Source organism: Callithrix jacchus, chromosome 2, assembly GCF_049354715.1.
Source record: "Callithrix jacchus isolate 240 chromosome 2, calJac240_pri, whole genome shotgun sequence".
In the NCBI taxonomy this organism is placed as follows: domain Eukaryota; kingdom Metazoa; phylum Chordata; class Mammalia; order Primates; family Cebidae; genus Callithrix; species Callithrix jacchus.
The window spans coordinates 185,750,102-185,777,232 of record NC_133503.1 but is presented as its reverse complement, the minus strand read 5'-3'; the positions used below and the strand labels follow the sequence as shown (position 1 = coordinate 185,777,232).

The 27,131-nt window shown below is 34.4% G+C and overlaps 1 protein-coding gene across 10 annotated transcripts in view; it reads right to left on the bottom strand.

Moving 5' to 3' along the window:
• Positions 1-5,665: 5,665 nt before the first annotated feature.
• Positions 5,666-27,131, bottom strand: part of CDH18 (cadherin 18) — a 1,140,329-nt gene continuing 1,118,863 nt past the window's right edge. For 4 of the 10 annotated variants that reach the window (XM_078365644.1, XM_078365645.1, XM_035292295.3 and 1 more), the window contains 2 exons: positions 18,853-19,104; positions 5,666-8,071 (listed from right to left, as the gene is read on the bottom strand). In XM_078365644.1, the coding sequence (XP_078221770.1) occupies positions 7,581-8,071; positions 18,853-19,104 (743 nt within the window). In that variant the 3' untranslated portion in view covers positions 5,666-7,580. The remainder of the gene's footprint in view (positions 8,072-18,852; positions 19,105-27,131) is intronic. The other 6 variants (XM_078365646.1, XM_035292301.3, XM_078365647.1 and 3 more) reach the window with 2 other exon arrangements.

Here is a 27,131-nt window from a genome sequence, read left to right as displayed (position 1 = left end):
AAAGAAACCATAATAATATAGTTATTTAATTTGCCAAAACCTTTACCTTTTTTTGTGTTTTACACAGACAATTGTGAATATATCTGATATTCATAACAACCTTGTGAGGTCAATATAATGATATTATTTCTATCTTAAATGGAAGGGGAGTGTATATAATGTTTAAACTAACATTGAAATGTATGCAATTAGTTACAGTCACAAATTCCAGACTCCAAGTTCTGAAGCTCAGACTCCTATACCTATGTTTCCCTACCTTCCCATTCAGTTAGGTAGAAATTATTTCAATTAATATTGTCCCATTCCATATTTTAATTCAAGGCACTGATTAGAATCAAGAAGCTGAATCGTAACCTGTTTTCTTCCAAACTGTTTGTCCTAGTAAAGCATTTCACTTTTTGGTATTCATTCATTCTCTCAAACTGAAACTGAGACAGCCCACGGCAAGGCGGGGTGCTAACTTAAGACTTGACAAGTGAAAGAAGATAGTGATGAAGGTACATGGGAAGGCACAGGTGAGAGGAGATTTCTTTCCACAGCCTGGAAATAATATTCTGGGAAGAATTTACGTCTATAAAAATTAGAAGAAGGTTTTGCATTGTACCTCAATCAAAACTAAATACAGTTTTTTGTTGTTGTTTTGGTTTTGGTTATCTTTTTGGGGAAAGGGTCTTGCTCTGTTGCCCAGGCTGGAGTGCAGTGCTATGATCACTGCTCACTGCAGCCTCAGTATCCCAGTCTCAAGTTTCCCTGCTGTCTCAGTCTGCCAAGTAGCTGGGATTACAAGCATGCATCACCACATCCAGCTCATTTGTAAATATTTTCCCACTTTGTTGCCTAAGCTAGTCTTGAACTCCTGAACTCAATATGCAGATTTAAAGTTATTTTTAAATTGTGGTATTTTACTGGTGTATCAAAAGTCATCTACTAATAATTGTGTGCTCAGTGTTGTAAAAGTTATGTGCAATGGAAAAGAGAAAATATCATGTAGGTGATAAAACTTGGGAAATTTATTCAGTGTTAGTACTACTGAAGAAGCAAGTTTCCAAATTTTCTTCTATGTAAAGAAAAGGGTAACCTTAAACTTAAATACTTTTTGAAATTATAGTTGTAAATTACACTTTTTATAACATAGCATTCAAAATACTTCATAAAGAGTAAAGGACTATTTTAATTTCAGTGATAATTTAAATGGCTTATGAAATGGATCATCAAAGCCATTTTTTTTAAATTTCATGCAAAGTGTCATAAATTTCATATGAATAAAACTTCCCCACAGTTATCTTTGGAAGACTAAAAGCAGGATGATTTACAGAAGATTAGAAATATACATTGTTGCAAAAGCTGCAAAGCCAAACTACATCATGAAAGAAAATCTCAGGCTCACAGGAAAGTGACTGTCACAGAGCACTTTTGAGAATGGAAATATTTTATTACTTTTTGGTGAGAAAGAACATGATTAGTGACAAAGGGTAAGAAACTGAGTTGAAAAATAAAAACTCTGAAAACAACAGGATGACTACTCTCTATTTCTGAAAAACATTTTCTTGAAATTGTTTTGAAAAATACATGAAATATTGAAAATGTTCAAACATGGCTTTCAAAGGTTGTAAAAAGCAAGCATGTAAAAATGAAAGAAGAAAAAGTGAGAAAAAACATATAAAAGTTAAAATTTCAGGCTAAGTATACGTGTATCATTGCATCTTCATATTGTATGACTGATGCTTTTTGAAAATAAATCTGAATGCAAATTATTATGTAATGAAACACTAGAGTAGGTGATATTTGTGTTGATATGCATTAAACATAATTTATTTAAAATTACATATAGTTACACTAAGGCATCAATTTGGTCTTTGGTGTATGAATTTTTTTTAGTTCAAAAATATGTTTATATCTAAAACAATGATTATAGAAAATAGACACATTTATCCAGTTAAAAATAAATTTATAAGAATAAATGTTGTTCTTAAAAGTATCTCTCTTGTCTTCATTTTATTTTTGTTAGGATGAATAGATTAATAAAATTCTGTGAATACAACAGTCTAACCTGAAATGTATAATAACTGCCTATACCCGAAGAAGTTAAAAACACTTCTCTAAGTGTGTTTCTAAAATAGGTAATTGTTTTTTAGAAATAATTAAAATAGTCTAATATTTTCTCTGTAGGTACACATAACTCTAGACTCTTTCTTTAATATATTGTTACTGACAGGTAGACATTAATGAAAAATGTAGTTTTCTAAAAGAAACATCCATTGTCACCTTCCTGACTGGTGGTAAAATAAACCCAATGACATTGGCTAAAGAATAAGTTTTATTCTATCTAAAATCTCAATCCAACTTCACTTAACATCTCACATAATTTCCATGCATGAATCCTCTAGTCCATATAAAAAATCTACATTTGAATATTTGATTAAACTGTCCCCTCAGCTTTGCCTGCCATCTCTCCCTAGTCCTATAGAATACAAGAGTAGCACATTACTCACACAGTTTTCATATGTTCCTGCAACTTTTCATTTCATTGTACCTATCTGTTTTAGAATACCTTTTGTCACTTTTTGCTTTATATTGCATTGTTCAGAGCTTTTTACATGCCGGTTGTAAATTTATACATTCTATCATTTTTTTATTTATACATTCTATCATTTCTCTTAAATGACACTTTAATTTCATTGATGATGACAACTGTCACCAGGACTCTTTTTTAAAACATCCTTCTGAATGTCTCAAACAGTATCTTGCATCTGGTGCATGTTTAGAATACCTTGCTCCATTAATAAATGTTAGGTTGTATTAATTTCTGCTTGAAATGAAGGTGTTTTAGATGGCACTTTGAAATTGCCAGGATATAATTTAGGATAAGAATTTGATGGTTTTTGACATTAGAAAAATGGCCTTGATACAATTATTAGGGTAACACTAACTATTATGACCCATTTTAAATTTTTCAAAGTTAGTATTGGTCAGCAATAACATGAAACCATCTGATGAACTCATTATAATCCATAAATGTTACATGCCTTTCTCATAGGATAGAATTCCAAGAGCCCTTCAATGCCCATTTTCTCTATTCATTTTCACCTAAGAGTTTCAGAAAGGAATTATTATTAAAATAGTTTTTGATGTCTTTGAAGTGTTGAAGGGCAAAAATCTTTCATTTCCATGAACTTAGCAAATATATAAATGCAATCATTCCTCCCTTCACTAAGACCTTTTCCCATTTTTTTCATCAGTGCTTCAAAGACTGTTATTTTTTTTCTGTTTCTTCTTTTATTAAAAAATTGCATTGCTACATCTTTCACTGGCACAAGTCAGAGTAGTATGCATGTCTTTAAAAGAGGAGGACCATGGTAAAAAGTACTGCATTAAATATTTTCATTTTAAATTTATGTATTTCGAAACTCAAAAATGGATTGGGCTCTGGGAGTGCTGGTTTTATCTCCAAATGGTTGTGAGTTACTTTTGGCTGTAAGGTTTATGAGATTTCTAATCCTATATTGGAAAAAGATTAAACTTCTGCAGATGAGGTAGAAAATAAAAATTTCAGTGGTTTTGTTTTCTTCAGATAATGTTTAATTTGGCTTTAATCCTAAAGGAGAAAAGAGAGAGAGAGAATTCAAATCTGAGTCATATATGTCTCAAGAACTATCCTGAGATTTTACCTTTTCATGAAATTGAAAGCCAAGTAAGTCCGTGGCATTACATACATAGAAGCTAAGTACAATTTGACCTTGAGACATGGGAGTTTTCCCTCTTTCAGTAATACTCAACTCTAGAGTCCCAATTTGTTGAACAGCTGATCAAGCACTGTCCACATTAATAGACAAGTAAAGACTTAACAACCAAAAGTTTTGCATTCAAACATGTTCCATTAACATGTTCAGTTAAATGGCACTTCTTGATGACTCTGATATGAGTCCAGATAAATTTTTATATCCAAAAAATATATTCAGTTAAACTCAAAAAAAGACATCCATTCTCAGACTTATGGGTAGAGCTCTGTAAGAAAATGATGATTAATTTTGATTAAGGTTGCTGCATTGCTGAAAAAGATGAACTCAATACCCTTCCTTTCTTCTACCCAGATTTCTGATCATTTTGTCTGCTCTCTGTGTAGTAAATACATCTGAGCTGCATTTAGTTGACATCCCCAAAGATTAGACTGATGCTGGATACAAAATAAAAGCCAAAGGTCATTAACTCCTATCTGGGTGTTCCATATACTGGGTACTACAATTTTGTACACATCAGATATTTGGATCACTTCAATATCTAAATCTCTGTTTTGAATATCATTTGACCCTCCAAATATTCTCCAAGAAGATATGTGCACGTAAGTGTCTTCACCTATGTGGTTAAATGAATTCAATTCCTCTCAGAATATTTTCCTTCTTGTACCATATTGTAGTAGAGTCACACCCTAACTCTATATAGAGACTTATCTTTTCCTCAATTTCTTCTTCACATCTATGTTTGCACAGATCTGTCATAGGAAGACAGAGCTTATGCAGGGCTTTAGTAATTCCTGCAAAAATTATTAATTTATCGATGTTTTCACAAGGAGTATTTTCAATTAATAAATTCTGCTAAGAAACACCTTGTATAAAAATATTATCATACTATTAATTTTTTTTTAATTTAGCATCGAAAATTTTGTACAAGGTCTGTATATAGCAAAGTATCTTATTCAAAGGAAGTAAATTTATTTCAAAGCGATATGTTATTTATGTCTGCAAATAGCAACTAAAGCTTACAGAATGTGTTAGAACATATTAACAACATGCAATTTCATATCTAATTATTTGTGGCCAGTGAAAGTAAAAGTCAACTTATGAACTCTTGGCTCACTTCACTCTAAGGGAACTATTTTCTAACACTGATAAAAGCAGAGATTTAAAAATAAGATATTGAAGTTTCAATGACTCTGGTCAATTTGCACAGCACTTATATGTCATTACTGTTTTTTGGCTCAAAGAAGCAAAACAAAAAATATGAGAAGATATCCACACTTAAAATAATGATATAATTGCTTAGTATTAGAGTTCAGATAAAAATAGTATTTGGAATGCTTTCATTAAAATTAAAAATAAATCTACATGAACTACAGATGCTCCATTTTGTGTTCTTATTTAGATTTGATATAGGGGAGCTTAGAAGCAACCTGTTATTTTAATGTGTGATTAAAAGAAGATCGATCTGAAGTGCTTAGTTTTACAAAATTAGAGATGTATTTTGGTATTCAGATCCATGCAGAGGACCTTAATGTTTACCTGAACTGTTAAATATATGTACATTTTATTTTTCAAATCATCTTCTGTAAATATATCGTGTAAATTTATTTTTTAAATATGTGCTGAAACATATTAGTGATAAGGGATTCCACAGTTCTCTTCAGTCAATAGTGTATCCAGCTCATAGACTGCCAAAACCATTCCTGATCCTCTTTGCAGACAAAATTCAAAACACCGAGACCCACAATACTTGTCCATGCATTACCCTCCTTCCAGGGTGAATGTAATCCAGAACTAGCATCATCAGAGCATGTATATCCAGAGGTTACTCCCCATACCCCTCAGTGTGTCTTCAGATTTAGCTTCATGCTGGAACACACACCATTATGAGATTAAAAAAGGATAAAGCAGCATCTGGAAAACTAAAATGTTGTAAAAAGCTTAAATTACATTTTATTCCTCAGGCTTAAAACACAAATTGAGAATTATTCAAATTAAACTTACTTACTTCCCATACCTTAAAATTATAATATGATAGCACAGGGCAATTGCAAACAGAGGTAAAATCCAAAATTTTGCACATGGGTAGAAACAGACAGAAAATGTCATGTAACTTTTGGGGATACTAGATAATGATAAATTTAAAGAGCAAAGGAAAAACTCCCCTTTCAAGTAATTATTTCATATATTTAAGAATTCCAATATTTCTGAAATATATAGATGTGGTCAGTTTTAGAAAATAGGACAATTATGCTATAAATTCTTCAAGACCAATAGCAACAACAACAAAATATTATCTAAAACAATTTGAAAAAAAAAGCTCCATCCAAATTCTCAGAAATTAGCTTACAAAAATGCTAAAATAATTGGAATTGTGTACTATATATTTAAACAGTAGCTCATGAAATTCTGATAATATATTTTATGTGAGATGCATGTAAATATATATTTATGTGATAATTAAACTAGAAAATTAGATAAGCATCTGCAAGCTTTTAGGTAACTGAATACTTTGCAGTTGGCAAAGCATTTTACAGATGCTCATTTAATCCTCACAACAACCCTGTGAGGTGGGCAGGGAAGTCATTGCCATCTCTACTTTGTGGTTTACACCCTGAACACAGAGACTTTTGGGGACATATCTGAGGATAACATGTGTAAATCTCCTCTTATTTTTTTTCTTTCTTTGCTCCTAGTCCTACACATTTTCCTTGTTTATATCAAACTAATTATGAGTAAGACAGAGAAAAACTGAACCTGTGTAAGAAATAATGGTAAGTCAACTATGATTCTATGACATTTACGTTCATTGGAGGATAGTCTTTCAGACTACCTTGTTATTGTGTGAGGTACCTATTTTTGATAATTGCTCATGATGAAATTAAGTGAATTAGACTGAAGTAGAAACCAGCCAGCAAAATGTTTGACAATTAATTTTAAATACAGAAATGATCAAAATTGCTGATTTAAATATAATAAAACAAGTGGAAAAAAGGAAAAAAATATATTCCCTAACATTTAGTAAAAGATAAGGTGTGTGGCCAGTTTTAAAATTAAATCATTCCCTGACATATCAGATATTTGTAACACACCTTAAACTATTCTTTCTTTCCATTTAAAAATAGGAGTCTCCCATTAAAATAAAAGGGGTGTACAGGATAGAGACCAGAGTCTCGTGCTCAGTACAGCGCACAACTGGTGCACTGAAGTTGCATACATTATAGTGCAGGCAGCAAATCCCCATGCTCCATTCATATGGAGAAAAGAACTGGGGAGGGCAAAGGGAAATGACACATACAAGTCCATGATAGAATGGAAATACCTTATGTAATTTAAACACAAGACAAGGCTAATGAGATCTGTCACAATAACAGTGTGGTTCTCAAGGGTTCACCCAAAGAAGTGATAAAAGAGGTTGTGATTACCTTTGCAAGTTTCCTGTTTTAATGTTACCACCCCTATAAGTCATAGTCATCAGTGATCTTGAGCCTTTTTGTTTAGTTTTGCTTTTGAAAAAAATAAATCACAAAATATTGAAACAAATATCATTGTTTGGCTTAATTCAGGTATTCTTAATAAACAGTACCACAGACTTTATTGAGCAATTGAAAATATACACAAGGAACAATAACCTTTTCTTTGTATTGTCTTTTTTTTCAGATTTGACTTTCTTCCAATTAAATAACCCAGTTTCGATCATGAAAAGGGCACTTGTTTCTACAGGAGCTGTGTCCAGTTTGCTCAGTTCCAAGTACTGTTTCCACACGTCTTCCTTGTCATTGCTGAGGTTGTATCTCCACTTACTCAGGAAGCAAATTCCACAAAGTTGCAAGAATTTACCCCCTAAGTTGTTCTTTCAGATTCTATTTCTCCATAGAGTTCAGCTAACTTTTTAAACTCAGGTCCCCAGTCACCAAGGTACTGATAATCCTGATCTGACTGTGTCGTTGCTGAATCCAGCGAGCTGATAGACCCAGCTTCTGATCTCTGACCCTCATAGGCATAAGTCTGAAGAGAGTCATAAGGGGGAACGCTAGGGTCTAGGTCTGCTTCTGCCAGTCTTTGCTTAATAAATTCCTGAACATCTATACTTTCCAGGGTGGACAATGTCTGGTGTCTGGGAGTGAGCTTCACTTCAGGTCTGATATCTCTCCGGTACTTGAGCTCCTCAGCAGCAGAAGGATTCCTCAAGGCTGTGATGTCAAAGGCCTCTGTGTCTTCCTCTCCACCTCCCTCGTCATCATAGGTGACCACGTTCTCCCGTACATCCTCCTCTGAAATGATCAAGGGTTCTTTTTTGCTGCGCCTCAGGGTGATAAAAAGTACCACAATTGCTGAGGAGAAATAGAAAGAGGATGAAGAATTAAGAAAACAGGAAGGAAATTCTTAGAGATTTTACACCAGCAATTTCCCATTTTCCCATCTGTCATTAACTACATTTCAGAGTTAGGCTTGCATTGAAGCGAAATCCCCTCTGTGCCCTCTGAATGACACTGCAAGGTATTTTAATGCCTCAAAGAATGTAAAAGATGATTACCCCAGGAGACGCTGTGAATCGCTGATCTTCTATAGAAAATCATAATACTCTCAATTTACCAGGTTTCAGGTTTTTTTACTCATATTTCAGTATAATAATTTAGTGATTAAAGTGAGACAAACACATGATAAAAAATATGAAATTTTAACTAGAAAAATAATGTAGTGAACTGGTCTCTCTACAGATATTTAATCCTTCTAAGTGGATACACTAAAGAAAAGATGTAAGAAGGAGCCTTAATGTTAAACACTTTAAATTTTGATGCTTTGTGGAAAATCAAAGCAGAAGTATTTTAATGGCTGGTCTCTATTATTATCCTTTAAAATTATATTATCATGCATTAATAATTGCATTTTTCCATTCAGCTGCAAAATAACATTACATTATTTGTACACAACTTGTTTCACAGGAATTTTTGGATTTATAAATTTTCTTTAAAATTCATAAGTCAGAGCTGTGGCTTTAGTCAATTTTTAACCCATTTATGCCCGAGGTTGCAATTTTGTGTGTGTGTGTAAAAATCAGACCTTGGCGATGACCTTGAGTGAATATAAATAACTCCCACAAGCTTAGTGTTCCAACAATGGAACACTAGATATAAATGGGAATGAGGAATCTGAGACTCAGGAAAGAGTATCTGAATAACTAAGATCAAGATAATAGTAAGTAGAAGAGCTTGTATCATAACATGATTTCTCTCATCACAGATAATGATATTTCTACTAAAATAATATTCTACTTCAGTATTTCAAAGACATGAAATAATAAACTGGGTGCCCAATTGGACATGTGGCTTAGGGTAGCTCTTGCTAAGTATGGTTGATTAGTCTTCATTTCCAATAATGCTGCAAACATTAGAAAATATGATAGAAATGTGTCTTGGGAACTCGGCTTTGGCCATTTATCAGTGTTTTCAACTGTTTCTATTTAACGATTTTAAACTATTACTAAAGAGAAATAGTTCCCTCACATCAACTTTGTCACAGGCTGTGTTATTAGGCTCAATATTATTTACTTCAGCTCTGTAGATTATTCTTTTCTTGCTCAGCTGATATTCTAGGCTTTATGATAGTGATAATGATGTCCATTAATATTTTAAACATTCTTTACTTCATAATAATTGGGGAGATGCATTCAATTGTCATCTAAGGTTGTTAGGTTTAGCAAATAAAAATAAATGACAGGATTCTTAATTAAACGTGAATTTGAGATCAATAACAGCACACACGCACACACACAAGCTTCTTAACCGACATTGAGCTTACATCCTTATTAAATCCATTGGAAGTTGAAAATATCTTAAATCAAAAATGCATTTAACACAACTAATTTAGTGAACATTATAGCTTAGCCTAGCCTACCTTAAATGTGCTCAGAACACATTAGCCTAGAGTTGGGCAAACTTATCTAACACAAAGCATATTTATAATAAAGGTATTATAAAGAGTTTTGAATCAGAATTCAAAATACAGTTTGTATTGAATGCATATTACTTTCACATCATTGTAATGTCAAAAAATCTTAAGTCAAACCATTACTTAAGATTGTTGGAGACCATCTGCAACATAGACACACACATAGACACTCACCCCCACCACACACACACGCACGCACGCACACACACACAAACACACACATAAAGATGTTAAGTATGACCCATATAATATTTGGAATACACACACATAGTCCAATATTGTGCTAAGCATACACATATATGTTCCAAATACTATTATTCTATGTGACATATTTATATTATATATATGTATATACCTATATATAGATATAGATATAGATATATTTCTTATTTATCTGAAATTCACAGTTATTTGGGTATCCTGCATTGTGTCTGGCAAACCTGATTGTAAGTGAACTTCAACAAATGGTTGTGAAGTAAACAGCAGGTTATCTAACCTCTAATAAAGAACGTACTTTCCCCCCAGGAACTGCCATTTTACAGCTTACCTCTGCAAAGTGAATTTTATCTTTACTTTTATCATTATTGTTACTTTGTTCTTCTTTATAGCTTTACCAGTTTAATGTATCCCTCTAATCGATATGAACTGCTTTTATCTGTTATAAAACTAGAGAAAACTTCAGGAAGAGGAGTAGATTTTCAAGTCAGAGGTGGAAAGGATAATGAGAAAGAGGGATGGTCACTATGCACTGGGAGGCGTCCAGTTGTGTAGAGGAAAGGCGAAAGAGAGACTATGAAGGAACCAAAAAGACAGGAAAAAAAATCTGTAGAGAAGGTCATAGAACCATCCAGAAAACTGTGAAATGAAAGGATATTAGCATTAGGAAGGTAATGAGAAAATTCAATGAGGGTCGCTACAGCAGACATGGGAAGCATTGCATGAGTCCCTGTTGTTTGAAATTAAGTGGTTACAGAAAGCTGAAAATGAAACGCTGATACTACACATGCCTTGATCTACAATATTATACACAGAAAAACAGATTTGCCCATATACTTTGCCTATACTTTGAAAACATTAGCTTATATACCACTTTATTTTGGGGTAAAAAGGGCTTTTGCTGAACACAGTAAATATGCATTTCATAACTCCTGTGTATTTTAGCATAAATCCACCTTACAGCTTTCTAATTCAAAGCCCTAAACAACATCCTCCAGTAACTCACTCCACTGTATTCAGATGTTTTGATTTATCATGCACTGTGTATCTCTGTTCATCTTTATAACTAAATGAGGAGGCTGGTCGAGATTGAAAGACCTATTTATACAGACTGCCTAATTTATTATAGTACAATTTCTTACTTTTGCCAATAAATCAAGTTATTTTCTTTTATATTGAAATGGTTGGTGGTTGACATCAAGGGAATTTATGTTTAGGCACATCAGGGAATCAATACTGCCATAGAGGTATGGAGGTAATTTGCATCCTTTGATAATTGTGCAATTTTTCAGTCTTTGTATATGTATCATATTCACTTAATGAAATACAAGGATAATCCTGGCTCTTTAATTATTGTGGTATATAGTTTCTTACTTCTCAAAAGTTAAGAAAATAATCCTGATATATTTTGATTCAAAATATAAAGACCATTTCATGTGAACTTTGAAGGTTTACATCTACCTTTTCCCCAGAGAAGCTATTATTTGCTATCTTTCTGGGTGTTATTTGCTTCTATTCAGTGATTCCTAGACTTGTTACACACTTCTTTAATAATAGGATCAATATAAAAAATAATCAAAATCTGAGACACTTTTGGGTGAGAGGGGATGTTGTTTATAATTAGGCCCGGACATCAGGGCATAAGCAGACATAGGATCCCTCTAGTTAGAGGTAAATTCAAATCAACTCAGTGAAGAATGTTGAAACATGGATGATACACTGTGTTCTTGATGAAGTTATTTTCATGTCTGTTGGTTCACCAGGTATTTCTGGAGCAGACAGCACCAGGTAGATACTCCATAAACAATTCTCATGTGAACAAACAAAAATCTAATCTCTGTGAAAGTGGTAATGTGATATTGTGTTAAGTGAATTCTCCTGAACAGTAATAGCCTCACTGGGAAAATAGTTTTAAAATACTTTTTAAAAATTAGCTTATGGTTTAATAACATCAAACTCCTAATTGTACTGGAGAATATTTCTGAATGTTTTAAAAACAAATGAAATGTTTCAAAAAAAAAATCCTGAGACCAAAGGATATTTTAAAAGAATGAGTGCAAATAATAATCATACATATAAATAGAGAGTCACACCCTTATTTAAAAACTGACAGTCAAAAGAATGCATTCAAATGACCCTGCTAATCTATCAAACCATACACGTGGGCAAGGTACCTCTTCTTACAGTGAGTCATCTGGTAAAATACAATATAAAAGAACCAAGGTAGTGTTACAATAGATAGATAGATAGATAGATAGATAAATAGATGATAGATAGATAGATACGTAGATAGATAGACAGATAAATTGTTTCTTTGTACAAAATCAAATAATTTCTGATCTATTTCAAAGCTAATTTTAGTTGCATAACTTGGATTGAAACTTGAATAAGCTGTAGTTTTTCTGAGATGTCTTTAATCTAAATAAATATTTCATCCTTGGTTAGTAAATTTCTTTTTCTTCTGCTCAAGTTAAGGCAGAATTTTAAATGCCCTTGAAATTATCATTTTATATTATAAATTAGAATAAATTTGTGAAGTTTTATGAATTGTTTTTATTATCAAGTAATTCAAAGTTGGGGAAACTTTATGGATTTATTTTCTCATACTGTGTATTTATTCGTGTATATTATGTTTCATACCTGTGCTTGGCATTCTAAGTGGCTTTCAGTTCCCATCATTTAAGCTGCTCAACGAAATCAGAGAGGACACAAACAGATGGAGAAACATTCCATGTTCATGGTTAGGAAGAATTAACATCGTGAAAATGGCTATACTGCCCAAAGTAATTTACAGAATCAACGCTATCCCCATCAAGCTACCATTGACTTTCTTCACAGAACTGGAAAAAACCACCATGAACTTCATATGGAACCAAAAGAGAGCCCGCATAGCCAAGTCAATTCTAAGCAAAAAGAACACAGCGGGGGGCATCACACTACCGGATTTCAAACTATACTACAAGGCTACAGTAATCAAAACAGCATGGTACTGGTACCAAAACAGAGATATAGACCAATGGAACAAAACAGAGGCACCAGAGGCAACACAACATATCTACAACCATACAATCTTTGATAAACCTGACAAAAACAAGCAAGGGGGAAAGGATTCCCTGTTTAACAAATGGTGTTGGGAAAACTGGCTAGCCATGTGCAGAAAGCAGAAACTGGACCCCTTCCTGACACCTTACACTAAAATTAACTCCAGATGGATTAAAGACTTAAACATAAGACTTGGCACGATAAAAACCCTAGAAAGAAATCTAGGCAAAACTATCCAGGACATAGGAGTAGGCAAGGACTTCATGAACAAAACACCAAAAGCATTGGCAACAAAGCCAAAATAGACAAATGGGACCTAATGAAACTCCACAGCTTCTGCACGGCAAAAGAAACAGTCACTAGAGTGGATCGGCAACCAACAGAATGGGAAAAAATTTTTGCAGTTTACCCATCTGACAAAGGGCTGATATCCAGAATTTACAAACAACTCAAGCAGATTTACAGGAAAAAAACAAACAAGCCCATTCAAAAGTGGGCAAAGGATATGAACAGACACTTTACGAAAGAAGACATATATGAGGCCAACAATCATATGAAAAAATGCTCATCGTCACTGGTCATCAGAGAGATGCAAATCAAAACCACATTGAGATACCATCTCACGCCAGTTAGAATGGCGATCATTAAAAAATCTGGAGACAACAGATGCTGGAGAGGATGTGGAGAAAAAGGAACACTTTTACACTGTTGGTGGGAGTGTAAATTAGTTCAACCATTGTGGAAGACAGTGTGGCGATTCCTCAAGGCCTTAGAAATAGAAATTCCATTTGACCCAGCAATCCCATTACTGGGTATATATCCAAAAGACTATAAATCGTTCTACTATAAGGACACATGTACACGAATGTTCGTTGCAGCACTGTTTACAATAGCAAAGACCTGGAATCAACCAAAATGCCCATCAATAATAGACTGGATTGGAAAAATGTGGCACATATACACCATGGAATATTATGTAGCAATCAGAAATGATGAGTTTGTGTCGTTTGTAGGGACATGGATGAATCTGGAGAACGTCATCCTCAGCAAACTGACACAAGAACAGAAAATGAAACACCGCATATTCTCACTCATAGGCGGGTGATGAAAAATGAGAACACATGGACACAGAAAGGGAAGTACTAAACACTGGGGTCTACTGGGGGGAAAAGGGGAGGGCCAGTGGGAGGGGGAGGTGGGGAGGGATAGCCTGGGGAGAAATGCCAAATGTGGGTGAAGGGGAGAAGGAAAGAAAAGCACACTGCCATGTGTGTTCCTAAGCAACTGTCTTGCATGCTCTGCTCATGTACCCCAAAACCTAAAATCCAATAAAAAATTAAAAAAAAAAATAATGAAGTGGCTGGGTGCAGTGGCCTGTAATCCTAGCACTTTGGGAGGCTGAGGTGGATGGATGACCTGAGGTCAGGAGTTCGAGACCAGCCTGGCCAACATGGTGAAAACCTGTCTCTTAAAAAAAAAAAAAAAATGAAGAAAAAAAAAACAAAACTGTCATACAACTTGCATTTGAACCCATTACATACTGAATCTCAACATCCTCCTCCCTAAGAAGCTTTCATAGCAGAATTTTTTAACCCTCAAATATCATTTGATTCTTTTTCATACCATTATATGTTGGCACTACATTTGGTAGAATTGAGGTGCCCTGAGTTGACGAGGTTGTTTTGATTCACTTAAAGAGTGCGACTTGCCACACCTGGTCGTGGCATCTCTTTCTGAAACCTTAGATTTTTAAAGAAACAGTAGCACACAAAACCATTAAAATAGCTCAGATGAAAAGCAGGCTGACCTTTATCTCCTCACCAATTCCATCCTCTTCTCTTATTCCACCACGTGTTCACACCAAATCCACTCTCAACCCCATTTATCAGGAAATTGATATGCAATACAGGGATTAATCCATGGCTCACTTATGGTGGCCTCACTTAGGCCACCTGTTATACACGGGGTCTGGACTGAAAGGGTAGCTGAAAGAGGTCCCAGTCAGATCCTGCCTCAATGACTTATGCCAAGTTTGATCAAGGTTTACCTTGCCAACTGCTGTAGTCCCTCTGGCAAGAGATGGGGTAATGTTGAGAAATAAAAGTCAGGCCTCTGGGAGGAAGAGAGGACTTCTGCTACCTCTACTGTCATGGTAAATTCTGATTGCATCATAAAGACTCACTTTAAATGATCTTCCATCTATCATATACAATAGACATAAAAAGGGTAATCTCAACAGAAAATAATCCAACTCATGTTCATATCTGTCATTTAAGTTAGGCTCTAAGATTCATAAGCACCATTCAACATATAGATAGATGGATTCTCACCATGTTGTAAAATGTTGAACCATATGTAATCTTTAATAAAACAAAAATAAGTATTACAAAATTCTACAGATGACTCTAAGTGCCTTTCAACTAAAATGCCATTTTCATAGGTTTGGAAATAGAAATAAGAAAGACTGAATGTGCTGCCTGAGACCATGCAATTACTGGCAAAACTAGGGCTGGGTTTGTATAATCGCAGCCATTTTCACAAATAAGAAGCTGAGAGGGAAAATATTTTTAATATTAAAACATTAATTTTACAATTTACTTAGCCGTGACTGTTTAATATTATTTCAGAATTAGAAGCTCAAAAATAAAGTTTTGCTACCTTTGGTTTTGTCAATATTTTAGTTGAAAATCATAATCTTACAAATAACATTATTTTAAAATTACAGATAACTATATCTTATATGCCTTAGCTAGATACTTTCTGAATAACAATAAAAACATCAATGCCGTGAAAAGCATGCACTGCTTTCTAACATATAACTGTAGTTACAATGCATATTTTCACTCATTTTATTAGTTGAAACTCAAATATGCTTTTACAGCATCTTCTCACCAATTCCATCTTCTTCTCTTAGTCCAGCATACATTCCCACTAAACCCACTGTTATCCTCATTTATCCAGAAATTTATATCCAAGATTAGGGAACAAGCCTCACCTAGGTCACCTGCTTATACGTGAGGTATGGACTGAAAGGGTAGCTGGAAGAGGTTCCAGTCAGACCCCGGCTCAAATATGCTTTCACTGCATATCTGAGTTTCAACTAATACAAATGAAAAAATAAACATATAGTGAATGTATTAGTCTTGAGGAATATCACTAAATTTACAAATGTTCTATTACTTATCCCAAATGAGAAAACATTTTCATAAAAACCAATTAAAAGGAAGTATCATTTCATGAAAACATAAAATATTCTTTCAAATAATGCACCTCAAAATGTACCTAAACACTTAACATGTTAATTACATTTTTGGTATTTATCTTAGTAAATGAAAATAGTTTTATGATGATAAATGAGCATGATATCTGAAGACAACATGCCTCACCCAAGTGATCTATTTTTAAGAGTAAGAAGCCTAGAAGAACTCTCATTAACATCCCTGCGTTCTATTCTCTGTGACTTCAATTAGGACTCCAGAAAGATACAGGGTAATTGTTGTGCAGCTTTGTTTTCTCCTTCTGGAGTGTTTGTGCTCTTTTTCTTTTTCTTTTCAAAGACCAGAAAAGCTGAAGCATGTTTATATCTAAAGAAAATAGCCGTTCTGACCAATAAATATGTAAAGTTTCTAAAGACTCTTTTCCAGGCATTCCTCTCCACCACACATCTACTCTACATATTTATTTGTTTTTATATCTTTATTTATTTTTGAGACAGGGTCTCACTCTGTCACCCGGGCTGAAGTGCAGTAGTGTGATCACAGCTCACTGCATCCTCCAACTCCCAGGCTCAAAGGATTCTCTCACCTCAGCCTCCCAAGTAGCTGGGACTACGGGTACATGCCACCATGCCCAGCTAGAAGACTTGAATGTAACGAAATAGTTCTTGCTATGGTGCACCAAACTTCCATGCTTTATGTGCAATTGATCATTTTGGTGCTTAATTTATTGAACTTGTAAGCATCTTTTGACTTTATGGGCAAGATCTACTAGACAGCGTGATGCTCCATGATACCCTACTTTCCCTCACTTTTGTGACAGTGTACTTTACTCCTTTCTACCCTGACTTCACTGATCTCTGCTATCTCATCCTTCTTATTTAGCATTCACATTGTAGTTTTCACAATCCCAATCCACTGTCTCTCTACATATATTCTCTTGCTGGGTAACTTCAATGAAGTGCACTTCCAATGTGCCCTAGCTCATGGTAGTTCAGGATCTACATTCAGCAAGATAAAAGAAGGTGTATTTGATGCCATTTTAATTCATGCAGATATCTACATTATCAAAGATCATTTCTGAGTCCATTTAAAGTAGCTTGATAGTATTAACTTTTCCTCAGGTCTGTTAGGAGTATGCTACTCTAATACACGTTCTGTCTAAGGGAGACAAGGGCAGAGCTTTCCTGAGTGGTTTGCCTACATTCCTTCTTGCCACCAGGAGTTCATTTTTGCAAACTGAAGATTTTATAATGGGACTCTCTGGCTTAAAATCTTTCCTTATACTCCTAAAACAAAACTCACCAGTTTGGCCACATCCCATAAGGCTCAGGACACTCTCACCCTTTCGTACAAATCCCTTCTCCTTTCCAGGCTCATTACACTTTAATCTCCACTCCATCTATACACATTATTTGTCTTCAACCCCAGGAACAAAACAAGAAACATATTTTTGCAAGAATGCCTCTTTCTCAGAAAAACAGTCAATTATTTTTTCATGTATGCACAGTACCATAAAAAGAATAAAAACAGACTGCTAAGAGAAAGAAAAAAGGGTTAGGACATGGGTGCTCACCTTATAAAGAGGAAAGATTCCTTACATCCATCTTTCTTGTTATTACAATATGGATTTGCTATCTTGTTTCAAAGAGCAATCTAAAGAGTTTATAATTATATCAGCTCCTCATGCAGTAGTGAAAAGAGGCAGATTATTACAACAGATAAAGTAAAATTAGAGAAAGTGGTTTATTTTTTAATAAACTGCAATGAAAATTTCAAGTTAAAAAAGTCTATTGTTTTTAAGGTAATAAATTGAATTTAATAAAATTTAATATCTAAGGTCAAAATATATTTAGTCAGTATGTTAACTCAGCTAACATTAATGATTAACTATTTTGAACTAGAAGTTTCTACAAGATGTCTATTTTTATTTGATTTTCAGATTAGTTTTATGATTTATTCGTTTATATAGTTAAGGTGTGCAACACAATGATGTTTTCCCAATAATAGTCTTCACTCTTAGTACATAGTGAGAGGCTTAGCACAGTTAAGCAAATTAATGTATCTGTCATCTCACATAGTTACACCCTCTTTTTCATGGGGAGGGGAGAAAACACCTAAAGTTTACTGTCTTTGCAAATTTCCAATACATCACAATAGTGTTATTAACTAAAGTCCTTTTGTTATATATTAGATCTCTGCATTTACTCATCCTATGACCATGTGACCCTCACCCTCATCCTGAATGAATGGCTGACCTCCTCTGATCTCAGAAGATAAGCGGGCTGGGGTCCTGGTTGGATTCCTTTAGCATGATGCCACTTAGGTTCTTGAAAAAAAAATTTAAAGTTTCTTTCAAGATTGGATTCTGAATATTTTAATATTCTTTCTTAAGTATACACTTTTAAAAGCTATTCCTTCATCTATTATTTCAGTTCTTTCAACACTTAGCTCTTTCAGAAGGACAGAACTGAATAACTTGCAACAGTGAAAGAACTGAAATAACAGAAGAGTCTAATTATTTTGAGATTAATGATAGTATTTAGAAAATTAATTCAAAGGAAATTGGTGCAGCTGTTTCCTTACCCACATTATGGTTGCCTTATGCATGCCTAATCCTTAACTTTGTCAAAATGATTTCCTCTCATTCAGAATTGTCATCATACAAACTTGGGTTTAGAATGACTTACCTAGGAGAATGAGAACACACAGAAGAATAGCGATTAAGGCTCCTGTACTCAAACCAGCCGAGGACAGGAAGGCTTCTGCATGGCAGGTCCGCACGCGCCCATCTCTCTCGCATGCACAAACCCTGATGGTGAGGGTGCTGCTGCTGCTGAGAGAGGGGATTCCACCATCAGAGATCATAATGGGCAGATAATACACATCCTGAACAGTTCGACTAAATCTCCTCCGCCTTGTCAGAATGCTGGCTGTGTTATCTATGATAGACATAAGCAAAACAAAATAAACTTAGTCAAGCCGCCATTCAAGATTCACATTTGCTTTAATGCATAAAATGGGGATGTGTGACTTTCGTGTTTCAGTTTATGAAATGGACAAGGAAACATGAAGGGGCAATTATTACAGAGAAGCTAATATTGGATCTCCAATTGAGAAACCTATTTAGAAAAACTAATACAGCCACACTAAAGATAAAGGAAAATAGTAGAAAGACAAAGGAGGGAGGAAGAGATGAACCTTTTGGACGTGGACCTAACAGCCACAAGATTTAAAGGTATACAAATGGCCTGAAGTCATATACTTAGGGTCCTATACTTTGAGGTGAGCCAAGGAGATTTTCCCCAAACCTACTGACTCTGAATATAGGTGACAGAAGCACAAATCTGTATTTTTAGCAAACTATTCAGGTGATATTGATGCTTAAAAGAGATATAAGAACTACTGGTTTAGATAATATTTCTATGGAGATAGTAGATCAAGCAATAAACTATTTTAGACTTAGCTGTGATTTGAAACACTATTGTTTGATCATGGGGAAGTTAAGGTGAATAACATAGCTAATCATCTTTTTAAGAATATGTTTATTAAATGCAATGTACTATAGCAAATGCCTGCATGATATATTGTGTTCAATCCATAAAACCTTATGAGGGGCAGGGTGTTAAATTCTTTAACTTATAGCTGAAAATAATTTTTATTAAAATACAAATTTAAAAATAGATAACCCTCATCTCAGAGTGTTAGTTGCCCAAAATCACAAAGCTAGTAAATGATACGGATAAAACCTCTATTCTAGAACCCTGCTGAACACTACAGTGTCACATTGCCTCATCTCCAATTCACTGCCAAATGGTATTGACGTCCTCAGTACATATGTTTCATTGCACTACTATTCCTCGTCCCTCAATGCATATTAGCTGAGAACCCATGTGGTCCATACTTGGATGTACTGTTCAGATCCCTTCATAAAATTACCTGTCGCCCTAGCTATAGATTGCCACCTGCCCCCAGGTCACACCCTTCTGAAATAGCATATAACTAATGACTCACTGCTGAAAGGTTACAAAGGTTGGGACATCCACTTTCTATACTACTGACAATACTGAGAGACAACTTTAGCTACAGAGCTTTTCCATGGACTCAGCCATTAAGAAGTCATTAAACCTGAATGGCAGCTCCATGTGTCACTCTACCCAGTCCTTCTTCCTTCTCCTGTGATCTACTGATGTTGATCCCAATGGCATATTCCACTAACACCTGCACTCCAAATGCCAAATCAACTCTGGGGAACTCAACATGCAGCTATATCTATGACTTAATTATTTTGCATTGCAAAGTAAGTGAGTCATTAGATAATCACAATTAGGGCTTCTTTTTCTCATATCAATGTCTTTTATTCTGAAAACTGAAATAGTATTTCATATAGGTACATTTATAACAGTCACAGTGCAATACCCTACAATGGTATTATTTATCGTACATGACTAAATTAATATACTAAAAAACTTTTTCAAATATTCAATGTACTATATATAATAAAACAGGAAAATATACACACATATATGATTGAGTTCCTGAAAATCAGAAATTAAATAACTTAATGAGAAATTGAAAAAATTTTCTAAGTCAGTGAAAGAGGAATTTTTTGAAACTACATCAGCTGTCCATTCTTAAACATGTTATCGGATAGAGAAAGAAGCAGCAGAGGAATGACATCATGTGAATTATATAATAATCCATCAGTCATGGGTACTTTTCCCAGAAAACCTGACCATTGTGGAAGCATATCTATCAGCTATAGGATGTGGAATCATAATTAACATAAGCTTTAGTCTACGGGATATGTATGAAATAAGTATTCATGGGCACAAATATGCCTGAGAATCTCACAACTGTTCTTCTGAAGAAGAGATGTGAGGCACTGCATGTTATGCCATTTCACATGTTATTTTTCATGTTTCCCTGAATCTCCGGGAAACATGAATAACAACATGTGAAATGACATAACATGCCGAGCAGATGGTGATTCTTTCATGGTTCCAGCCTAGCATTTGACTCACATTAATACTCTTGAAGCATGCTATTTTTCAGGATAACTATTGGGAATGCATTCAGAAACAAGACAAATGCCAGAATATGTTTCTAGTGCATTTTAAGTCCTGAAACAGAAATCTCTAAGACGTAAAGACATAAAAATATCCCTTCTTTTTTTTTCCAGTTAAAGTTGTCATTTTTGAAAAGAAAAGAGGATTCAGGAGGCAAAGAGCTTCCCACCTAGAAAGGTTTAGCATAGCAGAATAATGAGCATTTGACAAGGGATATTCTGCACCTCAGCGGAACAGCAAAATGTGTACTTGGCAGAAGGCTCACTGAACTTGAACAAGAAAACTTTGAACACTGAGGAAGAATGTGCAAGGAAGAATATACATATACAGATAGATACACACATACACATATGTGTGTATATATATATATATATACACACACCACAAAACACATCACACAAAAATACACATAAGTACATATATATGTATACACATTAGACACAATATAATATGTCTTGCTGAAACTGCAAAATTAGGCAACAAGACCGATAACAATTCTCTAACATGGTTAGAGAATGGTTAAAATATAAATAAGATACAATGGTTAAAATATAAATAAGATACTATAGAAGTCTCAAAAGGCATCCAAATGAATAAGAAAAATTAATATGCACTGAATAAAGAGGAAACATAGCAGGATGGGAAATCTGTGTATGAGAAGGGCTAGCTGTCAATGTCAATCTCTAATGTGCACCATCGCTGGGTTCTTAATTCTCGCTCTCTATAACTTGAAGGAAGACATCAGATTATAAAACATTTGAAAGCCGAGCTAGTAGAGCTAACGTATTAGATTAAGATTCAAAGAGATTTTGTATAGCTAGAACAAAGAAATTATACAATAAGACAGGAAATAAAAATGCATATTAGAGGGTAGACTTTGAAAACTATCAATAGGAAGGATGTTGAATAGCAACTATTATTTCAAAATATAGATAGATGCTTGATAGGTAAATAGCTAGACAGGTAAATGATAGATTAGACATAAATATAGACATACAGCAGTAAGTCTATCGCACTGTCAAACAAAATAAACAATCTGAAAGCATTCAATAAAGATAAGAAATTTCTGCTTCTCATTATTGAAAGGGCTGCTGCATTGGAGTACTGTATGTAGTTTTGAGTTGACTACATGAAAAATGAAATTTTAAACCAATAATATGTGTTTAGAAGACTTGAGACAGTAAAAATGTTTGAAAAATATTTCACATTAAGAATTAACAGAATGTTTACATGTCATATATAAATTTTCTTAAGAAAAGATCCCCTGAAAATGTTCAGAACATTTTGGTAAACTTTTTAATGTGTTTTTTATTATCATCAATATGTTTCTAGTATTTGTAGAAGCTAAGTAAAACTTTAAACTAAATACAACTTTAAACTAAGTACTTTAACTAACTTTAAGTAAAACTTTAAACTAAGTAGACCCTTAGTTTGAATCAGAAACAGTTTTGCACATATTTCGTTTCTTTTTTTTTTTTTGAGACAGAGCTCCTGTCACTCAGGCTGGAGTGCAATGGTGCAATCTCAGCTCACTTCAACCTCTGTCTCCTGGGTTCATGTGATTCTCCTGCCTCGGCCTCCCCAGTAGATTAGATTACAGGTGTGTGCCACCATGCCCGGCGAATTTTTGTATTTTCAGTAGTGACAGCATTTCACCTTCTTGGCCAGGCTGGTCTCAAACTCCTTACCTCAGATGATCCACCCATCTTGGCCTCCCAAAGACCTGGGATTACAAGGGTGAGCCACCGTGCTCGGTCCCATTTTGCATATATTTTAATATTTCAAAATAGATGACAATACATCATTTATTGGTATATGATCCCACTTCCTGTTCAAAAAGGATGTGTACACAAACAGGAGGGAGCAGGGAGATTGTCACACACACATATATAATATCAGACTCATGCCTATACTCTAATAATATCCTGTGGTAACTGAAATAATTGAAATTTAATTCCTTTGAAAAGCAATCATAACAATATACATAATTGCTTCATCTTTGTAGCAATAAATATTCCAAAGATGTTTATAATTGATAATAATTTTGTGGGGCTCTTTCACAAAAATATTTGTCATAAAATATATTGTTAGGTAGTGATGCATTCAACTTCTGTATTTCCACAGGGATAGGAGGTCACAGAATATGGTAGTGGAATACAAGTCACACGCTCTCGGAGATCAGGTGTAGTTTTCTTGAGCTACTGTTATGTGTCTCATTTTTTTGGTTCAACATTTTGAAAGACCTTGCTGGGGAGACTTTATATGCCACCTTTGTAAAGTATAATACAGTTTAAGTTAAAATAAACCATGCCTTTAAAAGAGGTTTGGGGCCAAAAATAAATCCCATTTTTTAATCAAAAATTACCTTATAGCTTAGCAAATACTAAAAACTACGCTTTTTCTGAAACTGAAATTATTAGACATCTATGTACTCTCAGCTATTTCAGCAAATTCCATTTTTGATAATGTAGGCAGAAAGATGTATTTTCTCTCAAGCATAATCCAACCATTAAAATAATATTTCCAAATCTATCAGAGCAACAGAAACATTGAAATCCTCAGAAGTGGATCTGTAATTAGACCAAAAAAAATGTTTAATGTGTATGAAGAGAAAGCTAAGAAATGCTCCTCAACTTCCACCAGACAAATAAATAGGCACTTTTTTTCATTCCTGCAGCTGCAATAGATCTATTCATAATTTAACCATTATCAGAGAGCATGCATCAAACAACAGTGCTCTGCTTTCCCACAAACACCCTTTCCATAATAAGTACTTGATTAACAATGATTTGAACTATCCTCAGCAGGAACTTGTCTTCTGTTATGGTTTTCTTATTACATTGACCAGTAGAAAGAAATTAAAAGCAAAGTGAACTAATATATCGTGTATCACGTCAGCAGCATGATCTCTTTATGCTCTCCAATGAAGGTTTATTTCTTCCTATTTCCTGACTTTTCCTTCTTTGAATCCTACGGTGGCTTAATCTCCATTTTTGGGCTCTGGATTCTGCTTGTTCATCTGAGTTTGCAAACATCCTTGTGGCCTCAATTTTCTTTCTGCCAAACCAGAAATGTATGATCCAATGTGTCATAATGTTCTGATTTGCACCCTGGAATGTCATCCCTTTGACCATCTGCCACACTCCTTCTTGATAATCTTGAAATCTTGGGTAAATAGAACCATCCGTTGTCTATTTCTGCTTTTGAATATATAAATAATGTTGATACAAATTATAACCATCTTAATTGATTCCACCAAATATATAGAAAAATTTAAAATATGTTATCCAAGGAGATTAATAATCAATATGTTAATGTTCATTCTTTTTTTTTCTTTTAATATGAGTCTCACTTTCTCATCCAGGCTGGAGTGCAGTGGCGCGATCTCATTTCACTGTAACCTCTGCCTCCCGGGTTTATGCAATTCTCCTGCCTCAGCCTCCTGAGTAGCTGAGACTACAGGCACCTGCCAACAGGCCTGGCTAACTTTTTTATTTTTACTATAGATGGGTTTCACCATATTGGGCAGGCTGATTCTGAATCCTGACTTTTTGATCTGTTCTCCTTGGCCTCCTAAAGTGCTGTGTTTACAGGCGTGAGCCACCGTGCCCGGCCAATATTCGTTCTTTATCAGATGCTGCACAGTAGCTCTTGTAAGTTTCTTTTGCCCTTTTTCTTCTGAGCCTTGCTTTTCCACTCTCAGCACGAAAACATCTCTTTCTGCAAAGAAGCTGCCATCTCTTACCAAGATTTCCAAGACGTATTTTAAACTGTTCAATCTTTCTTTGCCATTTTATCCACATATTCAAGACTTTATATCAGATTTTACAAGATAAACACAAATACAAATGAAACAACTGTGTGATTCTTGAAGAATATCAGAAAATCTGCTCATGAATAACACATTAATTTGTCTAAATGTTAATTTAGAAAGGAGGGAAATAAAGAAGGAAAAAGGAGATTTTAAAATGAAGTCCAAGCCAAAAGATTAAAAAATCATAAATATATAACAATAATATAATATTTGCAACAGTTGAGATAAGAACAGCCTTTTTTTTTTAAGAGTATGAGCTCCAAGCTAAACCTTGTACCAGTTATTTATCACACACCTTTAATAAACAGTATTTTTTTTAGTAGAGAATGAATGAGTTAAAGCAAAAAAAAGCTATGTTTGGAGTCACTAGATTTATAAACACTAAACAAATTGTAAGTATAAATCTTTAGAGTGCTTTAACAAGTGACCATATAATTCTATTTTAAAATGGTTTTCTTCACCTGCATTAATGCACAGGGTGGAGCAGATGACTCCTGTAGTTCTGTGTGATTCTTAGCAAGGACAGAATTAAAGCACAAGAGTGGAACCTACATTTTCACAAAAGGAAAGCAAAACAAAGTGACATGCGATGATAAAATTCACCACTTCTTTATTTATTTATGAGTCAGAATCTTGTTCTGTTGCCAGGCTGGAGAGCAGTAATGTGATCTCAGCTCATCCACCTTCTGGGTTTAAGCGATTTTCCTGCCTCAGCCTCCCAAGTGGCTGGGACTACAGGCATGCACCACCACTTCCAGTTAATTTTTGTATTTTTATTAGAGACGGGGTTTTACCATATTGATCAGGATCTCTTGAGCTCATGATCCGCTTGCCTCGACTTCCCAAAATGCTGGGATTACAGGCGTGAGCCACTGCATCTGGCCAAAATTAGCAATATTTTTGGTTTATTCTTCTACTTCAATTTTTTTGTTTAGTGATCATGAGTCAGGTTTCCTTCATTGGGAGTAGAAGTAAAAAGGTGAGAGGTGGTGTGAGCTGGCAAATCCATAAGGGGAAAAATAATTTTATCTATCAATTATATATATATATATATATATGTATACACACATTACATGTATATTTTATCTATACATATACAATTTTATCACTACACATATAAACATATATGTAAAACAACAATCAATGTTTATCTGTTTTACATATATATGTAAAACAACAACAATAATCAATAGAATTTGAAATAACAAAAGCATATCTTTCTACCTAAAGCAAAAGAGCCACTAAAATGGATCACCGCAGTTATCCACACTTTGACATTCTAGGGTCAGGACTGTATACGTGCTGTTTAACTTCTCACTAGTCAAGCTTGAGCATCTGCATTCAGGTAAAGGATGGTGTAATTCTCTCAAGGTGCGGCTGAATAAATGTTAGAATTTGACTGGTAGGAGAAAGGAGAGCCACCGTAGAATAAAAAACCATGTGTTCCAGTCTTGTCCCTGACCTTAGATAAGTGACTCAGCAGGACACAGTTGCAGCCACATCCATTAGAGGATATTTGAGGCTTGATTTGCAACTCAGGGCAGATTATATGTGCGTTATTTTGTTTAGGAATGGGAGGAATCGCTAAATGGTCTCTTGAAACCCTGTGGATAAAAACAAAATTTTAAATGGTTATAATCTGTAGAGAAATTAAGCGTATTACCACACCAGCTGTGAGTTCTTATTTGAAGGACAGAAATAAACTATGGGAATACTGATTGCTACAAATCTGACAATGCTGAAGAAATACAAGATAAACACTTAAAAATTCCCATGATTTCCAATATGTATCAAACTAAATGCCTGCATTTCCCTACCAAAGGAGTATGAAATTTGAAAGGACTGACTGCAATAGATAGATCTCTTTCTAACAGTTAGGTAGTCAACATTGAAAACATCCCTCATTGTAAGTTCTATGCAATATAAGCTTAAAGTTTTATTATCTTTCACCAATACCAAATAGCCTCAAGAAAAAAAGTTTTCCTGTTTCCTTTAAACTGTTCCGTTAAAAGCTATAAAGCAACTTATAAATGTTATGATCATTTTTTAGAAGAATGAATGCTGCAAAAAATAATAAAAAGTAATA